Source organism: Schistocerca nitens, chromosome 1 (assembly GCF_023898315.1).
Source record: "Schistocerca nitens isolate TAMUIC-IGC-003100 chromosome 1, iqSchNite1.1, whole genome shotgun sequence".
Taxonomy (NCBI): Eukaryota; Metazoa; Arthropoda; class Insecta; order Orthoptera; family Acrididae; genus Schistocerca; species Schistocerca nitens.
Genome location: NC_064614.1, coordinates 663,606,599 through 663,621,212, shown reverse-complemented (window position 1 = coordinate 663,621,212; position 14,614 = coordinate 663,606,599). Strand labels below are relative to the sequence as shown.

Here is a 14,614-nt window from a genome sequence, read left to right as displayed (position 1 = left end):
AGCGGTCGCGCGGTTCCAGGCTGAAGCGCCTAGAACCGCTCGGCCACTTCGACCGGTGACTGACCCATAGACAACGGTTACAAATCGTTGACTCCAAGACAGACGTCATGTACCGACCACAAACCACCGCCATGTGTGTCTTTACCAAGTCAGAGCACATTGGAGTTATTATTTTATTTATTTATTGCCAAATTATAGACCTGTTACCTAATGTTTTAAAACAGGTCGTACATCTTACAATATTCGTTTTTCATCTTTTTACAGTTTTCTTTTCTTCTGTTTTATCTACAACATTTACAAAGAATGATACTTTTCAAAACAACAATAATTTAAGTTTGCTATATAAATAAATTTTGTTGTTTTTTTAAGAACAATATAAAAAGATTATAGGATAGAGGAGAGATTTGTTAGTACCTTCACCGAATATGACTGACGGTGAATACCTCGGAATGGTTTCTTCGAGCCGCTGACCGCCAGTCACACACACACACACACACACACACACACACACACACACACAGACACACACACACATACACACAAATGGTTATTACTAGAGAAATAGTATTACTTATGCTGTTTATTACTAATCCTATGTATTAACTTCAACGTATTAACTTTAGGTGCTCATTCTTGGCTAGATCGCCAGCACCTTATGCCTATTTACTATCACATCTGGGCTACGTCCTCCTGTTTCTCCTCATTGTCACTGTTTACGCTGTCACTGTGGGTATCGCTGTCCACCCTCTGAAGATTGTTGTTTCGTTGCACATAGGCATGTCTGTTATGTCGTGTCCGCATGTATTCTTCATGTGTTGTTTTTGAAATACTGTTTGTCAGCACTTTTAATTGTGCCCATTATTATTCGTCTCTTATTGCTGTGTATATATCTACGTCTGTACCTGTGTAGTCTAAGTGTAGTGTATATCTATTGTTCACGTATTGCCCGCAGAAAAAGACAGTGTGTTCTAGGGAATCTTCTTCCCCGCATGTGCATGTGGGTGTCTGCCTCAGACTCACGCCGTTTAAGTGCGTGGGATAAGGTCCGTGTCCGGTTAAGAAATGTAACATACCGCGGCTAGGATCGATATGTTTCATTCTCAACCGCTCCCTTATGTCAGGGAGGAGGTCGTGCAGTCTACGTCCCTTATCACTTACATCTCACTCACCTTGCCATGCATCCAAACGCCAACTTTTACGGTGATGTATCGTCTCTATCGGCACACCAGTTATTGTGTGTACGTTATCTAGTCTCCCCATCTTTAACCAGTACCTTGCAGCTCTGTATTTGATCGTGCTATCTCTGGGGCATATTCCGAGCACCACACACAGTGCATCCGCTGAGGTGGTTCCGAAGGCTCCAGATAGCCTAAGTAGGACACTTCTCTGCTCTCGTATGACCGATGCTTTGTAGGTGACCACGTTGTCTATGTGCCCACGTGCTAACTGCGAAGCTGAGTACTGATTTGAAGAGCGCACAGTGGTACATCCGTATGACTGGTAGAGGTATTCTGTACTGTTTTGAATGTTGCCTCACCAGTTTCTGAAGTATTTTTTCTGCTTTGTCAGTTGTTAACCTTATGCGTTCGTGGTAATTTAATTTTTTATCTATGTGTATCCCAACATAGGGCGTAACGTGTGCTCGTTTGATGTTTGTGTCCTCAATTTTAACCAAAGGATTCCTTTGGAGTGATCCTTTCAGTAATGTGTATGTTGTTTTTTTTCTTTTTCGGCTATCCTGAGCTTATTTTTGTGACAACACTGTGTAATTGTTTGAAGTATTCCACTGACTTTTTCTTATAACTTGGCTCTGTTGTTTGCAGTGACTACAACTAATAGGTCATCTGCGTAGGCGACAATTCCGTCTGACCTGTCATCCCCATCCAGAAGTTGTAGGAGGGGTTCGATTGTTATGTCCCAGAAGATGTGGCCGCAGATCGATCCTTGAGGACAGCCTTTGGTAATTCTTTTAATTACTTTCCGGCTGTCCATCTGCCATTCGACTACTCGGTGTTTACCATAGTCTAGGAAACTGTTGTACAGTGACCTCGGTACCTCCAGATGTTTTAACCTTGGAAAAAGTGCGGGCCACCAGAGATTATAGAATGCTCCGGCAATGTCAATCATTATTGCCATGGCGTATATCTGTTTTTTAGTATTACCTATGTGTAGGGCCTGGTTGATGGCATCATCTAAAGATATGCCAGTTCTGAAGCCGAATTGGTGTTGGCTCATACCCCTGAGAGCTCTGAGTGTTTGCAGGCGCTTATACAGTAGCTTCTCCTGAATCTCTGCTAGGGTGTTTATTAGGCATATTGGCCTTTAAGTCTTTGGATCTGAGGGATCCGTGTCCTCGGATTTCTTAATAATGGCTGCTTTGAGGTTTTCCGTACTGTAGGTAACCTGCCCAGCCTTGTAGGGCAGCGTTCAGTAACGTTGTTAGGAACCGAGTGACCTGCGGTGCCAGTTTTTTCAGTGTTTCCGAGTGGATACCATCTGGTCCAGGTGCTTTCTTGTTTTTGAACTCTGAGATTGCTAGCGCAACCTCTTACTGCACAAAATTGCAGGTGACAGTTGCAGTGTTGTATGGTGTGTGTAGGTGTTTTCTTAGTGTTGCTTGATATTGTGTGTCTGTATCGATAACGTCGTAAGGGAGCAGTTTATACATAGGGTCTGTTTGTATAAGTCTTGTGCATGCCTATATGCTTCAAGTCTTATTCGTCTGTCCCTATCTGCTATCGGCCTTTGATATAATTTTCTTTTGCGTCTTGCATCTTGTTTGAGTCTCGTTAGTTCGTTGGTCCATGGTACTGGTGAGCGTTTTGTGTTCTTTGCTGTCGATATTGATGTGTTTTGTGCATGTTGTATTACCTGTGTTAACTTGTGTGTTCTGTAATCGATACTTCCATTGATGTTTTCTAGATCGTGTCGTTGGATAACTTCCGTTAATTTGTTCCTGTTTGCTTTGTGCAACAATAGGTGTCTGGTGTGTGAGTTAGTGTGCATGTTATGAAATTGTGATCACTACTGATTATGTCGTCGTGTACAGTCCAGTTTGTAATGTATGCCATTGCTGCATTATTTGCTAGTGTAAAGTCTGTTATTACTGCTCGTACCATCGAACCTTGAATATGTTGGTATAGGCCCTTCCCTATTCATTACATGTAATTGTGTTAATTATATTAGGTCGGTGATTATGCGTCCTCTGTCATCTGTTCTGTCTGAGTTCCAGAGGGTCCATCTGGAATTAATGTCAGCACTTATCACTATTTTTTTGCCTCTGGCATAAATTGCTAGGTATCTGATGTAGTCTGCGTACGGCTGTATTTGATGGTTGTATTGCGCGTACATGGATTCAGTAACCCATGTGACGTTCCCATTAGTTATCTCTATGGTAACTAGATTTGGCTGCATAACTGTGTTCCATTAATTATGTTATAAGTTCTATTTAAAATTACTATTTCAGCCTTACAGTCATTGCTGCATGTTATTGTGGTAGCATGTTTTGGTAGACAAATCAGTTGCCCTTTTCTGTTATAAGGTTCTTGTAAGTACATGATGTCTGCCTGCAGGTCTTGTGCTATTTTAGGGATTTCCGCGCTGACTGTCGTACTGTTGAAACTTCCTGACAGATTAAAACCGTGTGCCGGACGGGGGACTCGAACTCGGGACCTATGCCTTTCGCGGGCAAGTGCTCTACCAACTGAGCTACCCAAGCACGACTCACGACCCGTCCTCACAGCTTTACTTCTGCCAGTACCTCGTCTCCTACCTTCCATACTTTACAGAAGCTCTCCTGCGAACCTTGCAGAACTAGCACTCCTGAAAGAAAGGATATTGCGGAGACATGGCTTAGCCACAGCATGGGGGATGTTTCCAGAATGAGATTTCCACTCTGCAGCGGAGTGTGCGCTGATATGAAACTTCCTGGCAGATTAAAGCTGTGTGCCGGACCGAGACGAGGTACTGGCAGAAGTAAAGCTGTGAGGACGGGCCGTGAGTCGTGCTTGGGTAGCTCAGTTGGTAGAGCACTTGCCCGTGAAAGGCAAAGGTCACGAATTCGAGTCTCGGTCCGGCACACAGTTTTAATCTGCCAGGAAGTTTCATATCAGCGCACACTCCGCTGCAGAGTGAAAAATCTCATTCTGTCGTACTGTACATTGTATCATGTTGCAAGATATTCATTTTTTGTCTATTGGAGTGCAGGATGGAGGTGTGTCGTGTTTCCTGATGAAAGATGGTTCTGCCTCGGTGTCAGTAATGGCCGTGTGTTGAATAGGAAGAGGCCACTGCAACCAACTGTCTGCGTGCTGGCCACATTGGATCTACATCTGGAGTTTGGTCTGGGGTTCGATTTCTTATGACAGCTGGAGCAATCTCGTGGGTATTCCACACACACTGACTACAAAGTTGTATATCAGTTTGGTGATTCGACATGTTGTGCTGCATTCGTGAACAGTATTCCAAGGGGGGGGTGGGGGGGGTGACGGGTTCCAACCATAACACGGGGGGGGGGGATGACGGGTTCCAACCATAACACGCTCTACAGACTGGCGAAATGTTGTCTTAGCGTGCTCGATCACTGGATCTGCCTTCAATCGCGCACACACAGGACATCACGGACGGTAAATTTAGCGCCATCCACAACGAGCATTAACCGTCCCTGCCTTGACCGACCAAGTGAAACAGACATGGAACTCCACCACATTAACGTGCTTGCATTCAACATTCTGGTGGTTAACCGGTTATTAATGCACCAGCAACTAACATTTCCAATAGCTTAATTCGTGTTTACGTTAACCTGTGATCTTACAATGTTAATCACTTGAATATGTCACCCAGACAGACGTATTCTCAAAATTTCATTACTCTAAATTAAATTATTTTTTGGTGTTGTTATCTTCTTCCGTCAGTGTAGATTGATCGCGTATTCCCTTTTTATTATGCTCAGCTATGAGGAATATCACTGACATTACATTAGTTCCGGTCATGCTCTCTATATCAGGTCACATTTCTTTCATGTCCTTCTCCTCCTCTCCCTTCGTTCCATTATTCTGCCCGTATCCTTAATTCCTCACAAAGGAGAGTGCTAACTGGATAAAAGTTCTGTCGGAATACACATTTCGGGGTTCTGTCGGAATACACAACTAATTTCGGGCACCACTTTTGTGTAAATATTTGGACAGTAGTTGACATTTGTCGAGAAGCCAGCCCTATTGTATAGGGGAACTATTCTATGGGCACCTAACGTGCCAAATTTTACAGAAGGAGCGCCAAACTGATGGCAAAATCCTGGATGTATCGAGAAATTAGTTCTTCTGTCCCAGTAAGTTGTTTGCAGTTATGCTCCTGACTTGGGTAACATTATATTGTCAAAAACAAGTTTTGAAACGCACTCATCACTTGTACGAGGGATGTCCAAAAACTAACGCTGCACTTTTCTTTCTGGAGACATGCTGGTTTTATTCAGAATTCAAATAATCCATATTATTCCGCATGCTTCCGGCTACAAAACTCAGTTTCTCAATATAATCTCGGTTCATTGCAGCGGTCTTATGCCAACTTACTGGAAGGGCCCGAACACCCGTATGGTTCGATGTCAGAGCCAACGTCTTTCTGCATCAGAAATTTATCCGTCATCCACGCACCGCTTCCCGCGGAGTGCATCGTTCATTGGGACAAACAGATAAAAGTCGGAATGTGCGAGGAAGAAATGTGTTGCATTACTTATTGAGCGCCCATCGTTTTTTGACCACAGAGTAATACAGAGGCTTATTCTGGAGATAGTGATTGTCAATGAAGTGAAATGGGAAGAAGATAAGGATTTACTGTCACCTGAAAATAGAGTCATACCAATAGCAGCAGAAAATCGTGAAACGTGAGTAGAATTCGACATGAATAGGAAGGTAGGTCAAAGACTGAGTTACATACTATAAACACTTGAGTGATGGGAGAGTTCGAGTCAGAATCGATAACAATAGTTCAGGTATTCATGCCATTGCCGATGTCATAAGCATAAGATGAAAGAAAGGAAAGTACGCAACGACATTGAATGGTTAATGCAGTATGTAATGGGGATGGAAAGCTCATACATATGGGAATTGGAACGTCTTAGTAAAGAATGGAACTAATGACACTGAATGGATAATACAGTATGTAACGAGGATGAAAGACTCATAAATTTGGGGAATTGGAACGCCTTTGTAAGGGAGGGAACAGGGGAAAGAGTTACGGGACAATATGCCCAGAGATGCAGGACAATTCGAGCATACGCAGGGACTAATGTAGACTCAGACCACATTTAGTACTGGTGAACAGTAGACAAGTTTAAGAGAATTGTCCGGAGGAATTAATGTAGAAGAAGAATGATGCGACCCGCTTGAAGTTATCTAAGGTTGTAGATACTACGATAACGATTAAGAACATAGCCAGTTCACCTAAAGAAGAATGGAAAGCTCTAAGAAGAGCAATCATAGAAGTTGAATGGCCAAACGCAGGTACTGGAATGTAACACTGAAGAAAGCTGACATAAAACAAGATGTAATCGAGGAACGATAAACGCACAAAAATGATGAGAACACCGGAATACAGCAATATAAGACACAGAAATTAAAATATAGGGAAGCTAAAGCGAATTCATTGATGGAAAATTGCTAAGAAATCGAGAAAGAAATAAACCTCGGGGGTAAAGATTGAGCATATAGAAAAATCAACCCCCCTTCGGTGAAATTAAAGCAAATGTCTCCATATTATAAGAGGAATTTCACTATCAATGACAGAGGGATGAGGGCATACGGATGAAAAGAGTACCCTGAAGACCTCCACGAGGGGCAGAAACTGTTTCACGACGCGATAAAAGAAGAAATAAGATTCCATGTGGATGGGATAATGAATCCAGTATTAGAGTCCGAGTTTGGCAAAAGTTTAGAAGACTGACGATCAAATAAAGCTGAACGCATAAAAAACATTCCTTCGGAATTTCTGATATCATTGGTGGAAGTAGTAAGCATTGACTGTTCAGTTTGGTGCTCAGTACCTATGAAACTGGAGAAACACCATCACGGATTTGTTTCCAAGAAGCGGGAACTACAAAATTTCGCTCGCATTTACGACTTCAAACATTAATATTAATGAATAGTTTCTCTTTGACGAACAACATAGCACTGATGTCCTAATACAGCTCCCCATTGTATCGTATACAAACATGGTTTATGGTTTTTTTTAAGATGTTCGTCTTTTTCACACATTTAATAAGAAAAATGGCTTCAGAACAGGAGAAGTTAATTTCCCTCAGGGATTAGTTACAAGTGTAGCTATGTTTGCTACATTAAGTAATGGTATTACCAAGCCTTCGAACTACCATCCAATGTCGAAAATTCCTGGCAGATTAAAACTTAGTATTGGAGCCTACTCGAAACCAGGACATTTGCCTTTGGCAAACAAATGCTCAACCAAGTGAGAACCTGAGTACGACTCACGACCCATCCTCACATCTTTACTTGATCTCCTGTCATCGAACTTCACAGAAAATCTCATGCTTAACTTGCAGGACTAGCACTCCTAAAAAAAAAAATATTTTTTTCTTAAGTCTAACTTTCGGTTAGGCCCTTTCATTAACGTGACACCTCAAGCACTTAAAGTTTGTATCGTTCAGTTTGTGTCACCTGTTACGGGGAGAGGATGAAAACAGTTATACTGTTTACGTTTTAGCTGGCAATACATTTTGAAATAATTTCTATCGATTGTTGTGAGGGTATCAGGTTAATAATAGGGCTATGTAATGCTAGTCTGATTCAGAAGCGCTTTGTAGAGCCTGGCAGAGCCGTAACCAACCATCTGAAGACAGCTGCGCGCTTGTCATATTACAGAGAAGTATCAACTCTACATGTTATCCATGGTTTACGTTTCCTCCCCCCCCCCTCCCCCCCCCCCTACAAAGTGCAGGTCATAGAATTATGTTAAGTGACCAAGAGTAAAGAGCCATTTGATATTCATGCTAAGCAACTACTTGAAAAAACAGTGTGTGAAGTCTTTTGGAGAACAAAATCCAGGATGGAGCCATGCAGAACCCTGGCTAATAAGGAGAATCATTTTAGGTTTATCAGACTACACAAATAGTTGTGACAAAACCAAGTACGCAGGTCCATGTTTTTTATTTGTTGGAATTTTTCTCTAATAGATCGAAGCTCGAAAACATTTGGATGGAAAGTAAGAGCAATTAGGGTTTAACGTCCCCTTGACAACGAGTTCATAAGAGACGCTGCAAAAGCTCGATCTGAGAAACGATGAAGGAACTAGGTCCTATCGTTTCAAGAGCATTCATCGCAGGATTTCGTTAAGCGATTTAGATGAACAATTGAAAACCTGAATTGCAATAGCCAGACAGAGATTTCAACTGCTGTGCCCCCGAAAGCAACTGATACCACTGAGTCGAGACTCGACTACAAAATATAATCATTGTGTCTGATGCAAGGTTATTTTCGATTCTGGGCTCTTGAAGCAGACGAGACGATATCACACACTTTAATTTCCTTTTTCCTGCAACGGTGCATATGTATCCAGTAGACAGACAATTTCTTTTTAACTAGTAGAATACTGCAGCACAACGTTTCATCCGCTTACATGAAGCCCCATGGCTCTTGTGCAACAGAACCATCTGACAACAGAAGAAATAGCAGGGCTGAGGGAAAATACTAGTCGATGTAGCCTCCTTGCACTGGGGCAGAAGGGCAGAAGAGGCTATTCTAGCGTGCATCTAGACAGAATGCAATCCAATGACAAACAGGTTTCTTTTCTGGCAGAAGAAGAAACCAGTGTGCAGAGCATGTGGCATAGAGAGTTAAGTGTTCCATATTTCAATGTAAGGTAATTAACTTGCTCATCCACTGATCAATTTGTATGTCACATGTAGACAGATACTGGGATATATGCTCGTCCTCTGTTTTATTATGATCAACGAAGTACAATCCCATAGCAAGTGTGTTCTTGTAGCATTGACTTCTCAGCTGCGGAAGTGGACCTTACATTTGATTAAATTTTGCATTTTCAGTGGTTGTGTACACATTTCATCCAGATCTCTTATAAATAGTGTAGAGAATCTGCAACAAAGGGTTGCTTAGAGAATGTCTAGAGTCTTCCCATTAAACAAGAAAGCAATAAATCCCCTATTCAGTCACTCGTTGACCACGATGGCACCGAAACAGAGGACGACCGAAGAAAGGCAGAAATACTGAATTCAGTGTTCCGAAACTGTTTCACTGCGGAAAATCGTAACACGGTCCCTGACTTCAGCCGTCGCACGGACGCCAAAATGGAAAATATTGAAATAAACGATATCGGAATTGAAAAACAACTGCTATCACTTAGTAGCGGAAAAGCACCCGGACCAGACGAGATACCCTTAAGATTCTACAGTGATTATGCTAAAGAACTTGCCCCCTTTCTATCAGCAATTTATCGTAGATCTCTGGAAGAACGTAAAGTACCTAGCGACTGGAAGAAAGCGCAGGTCGTTCCCATTTTCAAGAAGGGTCATAAATCAGATGCGAATAATTATAGGCCTATTTCGCTTACGTCAATCTGTTGTAGAATAATGGAACATGTTTTGTGTTCTCGTATTATGACGTTCTTAGATAATGCAAATCTCCTTCATCATAACCAACATGGATTCCGCAAACAGAGATCATGTGAAACTCAGCTCGCCCTATTTGCCCAAGAAATTCACAGTGCCGTAGACACTGGCGAGCAGATTGATGCCGTATTCCTGGACTTCAGGAAGGCATTTGATACGGTTCCGCACTTACGTTTAGTGAAAAAAATACGAGCTTACGGAATATCGGACCAGGTTTGTGATTGGATTCAGGATTTCCTAGAAGAAAGAACACAACATGTCATTCTTAACGGTTCAAAATCTGCAGATGTAGAGGTAATTTCGGGAGTACCGCAAGGAAGCGTGATAGGACCTTTATTGTTTACAATATACATAAATGACTTAGTTGACAACATCGGTAGCTCCGTGAGGCTATTTGCAGATGACACGGTTGTCTACAAGAAAGTAGCAACATCAGAAGACTCGTACGTACTCCAGGAAGACCTGCAGAGGATTAATGAATGGTGCGACAGCTGGCAGCTTTCCCTAAACGTAGATAAATGTAATATAATGCGCATACATAGGGGCAGAAATCCATTCCAGTACGATTATGCCATAGGTGGTAAATCATTGGAAGCGGTAACGACCGTAAAATACTTAGGAGTTACTATCCGGAGCGATCTGAAGTGGAATGATCACATAAAACAAATAGTGGGAAAAGCAGGCGCCAGGTTGAGATTCATAGGAAGAATTCTAAGAAAATGTGACTCATCGACGAAAGAAGTAGCTTACAAAACGCTTGTTCGTCCGATTCTTGAGTATTGCTCATCAGTATGGGACCCTTACCAGGTTGGATTAATAGAAGAGATAGACATGATCCAGCGAAAAGCAGCGCGATTCGTCATGGGGACATTTAGTCAGCGCGAGAGCGTTACGGAGATGCTGAACAAGCTCCAGTGGCGGACACTTCAAGAAAGGCGTTACGCAATACGGAGAGGTTTATTATCGAAATTACGAGAGAGCACATTCCGGGAAGAGATGGGCAACATATTACTACCGCCCACATATATCTCGCGTAATGATCACAACGAAAAGATCCGAGAAATTAGAGCAAATACGGAGACTTACAAGCAGTCGTTCTTCCCACGCACAATTCGTGAATGGAACAGGGAAGGGGGGATCAGATAGTGGTACAATAAGTACCCTCCGCCACACACCGTAAGGTGGCTCGCGGAGTATAGATGTAGATGTAGATGTAGTGAAAGCCTACCGCAAATATGCCGCCAATGATGAAGTAGAAACGAGGAAAAAAATGTTTTCGTAAAAAGTCTAACTGTTGTGTGAGTCTGAGCAATGGCATAAACCTTTTTCAATAACCACATTGTAAACATCGTAACTATTAAAACGCAAGCACCATTACTGTAATTGTGCTGCTTCGTAAGTATAGGTGTAAGATACAACGTCGCAATGTCATATATGAAATAAAAACCTTGTCGATATTGTAACTTAATGTTGTTTTACTCGGTCTGTTCTGGATCTCATTAAGTGGCAATTAACCACTTTTATAAAACTAATGTAGTATCTGTGACCTATCAGCCTCACCAAACTGTACATTTTTACCTCATGTACCATGTCAACTTGTTTCTATTGTTCTTATACATTTGAGTCTCCAGCGTGCTTGACTGTCGTTTTCGTATTACACATTAAAACTTTCATACGAATGAAATCTAATCTACTGTTTAAAGTTCCACTGATTGGAAGCTTCTATGTTTTTCTACTTTCTTTCACATACATACTCTTACGAAACAGCACAATTACAGTAATGGTGCTTGCGTTTTAATAGTTACGATGTTTACGATGTGGTTATTGAAGAAGGTTTATGCCATTGCTCAGACTCACACAACGTTTAGACTTTTTAGGAAAATTACTATTAAAAACAGTCTTGATCACAATTTATTTAACAAGGTGACCGGTTTCAACCACTACTGTGGTCATCTTCAGACCATTGAGTAGGAACCTCTTTCCTTGAAGAATCACCCATAATGTATTCAAAAGTAATTTTTTTAGGAAAACATTTTTTTCCTCGTTTCTACTTCATCATTGGCGGCATATTTGCATTTATTGCTTTCTTGTTTAATGGGAAGACTCTTTAGTTAAGTACAATAATTTTATGGGTATTATAAACGTGATATGTTACTGTAACGAGACAGCACGGACGAATATATTGTAAATGACTTTGATTACTGCTGCTGCCTCAAAGCAAAAAAAGTAAGAAACCCATATCTTAAGTTCATCCGTTCCTTAGCTTAGCAGTGCCGAATACTCGTACTTATTTCTCAATGGACGAGATTTTTTTAGCTAATGGCTATTTGTGTAAGTACAATGTTGTAAGAGATGATATAGAACCGTCAGAATTCGATATGTATTATGGATTTTTCTGTGACATGTACCGCGTACCTTTCGGTACATTATATCTTTGGAATAGCTTATTCTTTAAGTGGTTATCGCAGACAGTTTTATGTGGGATTATGATACAAATATACAAATGACATGCGGTACGTGTATTTTACATCCATTACAGTACGATTTACTTGGGGTATGTATTTTGACAGATACGTTACATGTTAACTGTATGAGAGATGCCGTTGTACGAAATATCGTTTTGCACGTGCGGATAGTCCTGCGTGTACGATGTTGCTGTGTACACTGTTGCTTTAGTTCTCAGTTTCTCAAGGAAGGGAAAAAACATCTGTCTCGAGGATTCTAAATAATTAAAGAAGACGTGGCTTTACGCATTTGGCTTTATAGTGCTTACGTTTCCGTGAAGCTACCGAATATTTTGCTACTTCATATTGCAACAACTGGTAGAAAAATTATTCTCTGGCTTGGTTATTGGACATTATGTCCTAACATGTCCAAATGTTAAGTAAATAAATACTTTCGTGAAGATACGATGTCTCAGATATTTCAAAAGTGGTTAATTATAATCGAAGATATACGTTCTAATCTGTAATAGGCTGTATGAAAATTAATTGTGGTTGAGATGTTGGTTTTAAGTAAAAGAGCAATTTCTTTCCCTTCAAAATATCTTTCTTAGCGTTCGCAAGTAATATTTTATTTAGGTTTTCTAGAACACGTGTTATATTTCGTCCAATAGAAACAGATATTGAAACATTTTAGACAATAGGTCGCATATGTGCGCTTGCTTGCCTGATATTCATGAATTCTATCCTTTCGCACCATTCCTCTGAACGCTTCTAACATACTTATGATTTACATTACGTGCATAGGTGCTAATGTTCTTGTTTTGTGCGCCCAAAAAAGAAATCATCATCAAACGCAAACACGAGATTTTCATCCATCGTCGCCTCTATACGTGGCAAGGTAATTAAGAGGAATATTTGTACTAACGTCGTGGAGTCATAAAACTGACTACTACCACAGGCATGTAAATCAGAGGAACGGTCCAGATGTTTCGAATCAGGACCCATATCGTAATCAGTATCAACCACACTTAATGGAGTGCTATTCTGAAAACACGCAGACCCACTCAATTTCAAAGGTACAGTATGTCTGTTGCAAAGAAGAGTATAGATGCGACTCTTCCTGGGCCGAAGTCACACAGTGAAGGTAGTGGCGTCCACCATCCGCAGCTGCTGCTGCTCGTTGTCGGGAGTGTGGTCGTCGACGTCTGCACCGTCAGTGTCAGTGTCAGCAGCGGGAGAGCCCGCCGGCGCGGTGAGGACGGCTCGCAGCCGCCTCCACATGGAGTGCTGGGCGGATGGCTGCGACGGCCACGTCAGGTAGGTGCGCGTGTCGATCAGGAAGCGCAGGTGCCGCTCCAGCTGGCGCCGCTCCAGCCGTTCCAGCTCCAACAGCACCAAGTGGTGCACCTTCTGCGACGCCAGATCCAGCTCCCAGCGGCACCACTGCAACATATCATTCACCTTCAAGAAAATCCAACAACTCAGATGATGCTTCCGGTCAAAGTAGTACAAGGTAGAAATCGTTTGTCTTTGAAATATATGCTAACGAATCTGCCTCTACTTATGAACTTCGGAAGCCACCGTGCGATGAATGGCGGAGTGTACTATACATCCCCACTAATCACTTCCTCTCCTCTTCACTCACAAATACTCAAAAACAATTACCTATGCGCTTTTTTTCTTGATTCGTCGATCTTCTGAGTGGTTTATGAGGCCCGCCACGAATTTCTAACCTGTAGGAACCTCTTCACCTCAGAGTGGCACTTGCAACCTACACTATGTGATCAAAAGTATCCGGACATACGTTTTTCTTATTATCAGGTTACCCTCCATTCTGAGGCTGTTGCACGCAGCGACCGTTATTTTGATTTGTAAATGACAGATTTTATGTCAGTCATCCTTTGGAATTTTTACTGGCAGATCTAGATTTCAGATAGAAACTAGCCTTCTCAATGTACTATCATTTTTGGTCAATGAATGTAATGCCTGTTGGTCGAGCTTTGTCCACAGTTCATTGAATGATAGTGCATTGATAATGGCTAGTTTCTATCTGAAATCTAGATCTGCCAATAAAAAATCAAGGACGACTGATAGCTGAAATCTATTATTTACATTTTTTTCTTATTAGGTGCATTGTGCTGCCATCTACGGCCTGGTATTCCGTATCAGTGACCTCAGTAGTCATTAGAGATCGGGAGAGAGCAGAATGGAACACTCCGAGGAATTCACGGACTTCGAACGTGGTCAGGTGATTGGATGTGACTCGTGTCATACGTCTGTATGCGAGATTTCCACACTCCTAAACATCCCTAGGTCCACTGTTTCCGATGTGATAGTGAAGGGGAAACGTACAGCACAAAAGCGTACAGGCCGACCTCGTCTGTTGGCTGACAGAGACCGCCGACAGTTGAAGAGGGTAGTAATATGTTATATGTTGTTGTTGTTGTGATCTTCAGTCCTGAGACTGGTTTGATGCAGCTCTCCATGCTACTCTATCCTGTGATCTACCTATCTAATCTTCAGCATTCTTCTGTAGCAC

At 41.8% G+C, this 14,614-nt stretch overlaps 1 protein-coding gene across 1 annotated transcript in view; it reads right to left on the bottom strand.

Annotated features, from left to right (window-relative positions):
* Nucleotides 1–12,150: 12,150 nt before the first annotated feature.
* Nucleotides 12,151–14,614, bottom strand: part of LOC126194578 (toll-like receptor 2) — a 121,895-nt gene continuing 119,431 nt past the window's right edge. Inside the window, exon 12 of the mRNA XM_049932786.1 lies at nt 12,151–13,518. Within this exon, the coding sequence (XP_049788743.1) occupies nt 13,207–13,518 (312 nt within the window). The 3' untranslated portion in view covers nt 12,151–13,206. The remainder of the gene's footprint in view (nt 13,519–14,614) is intronic.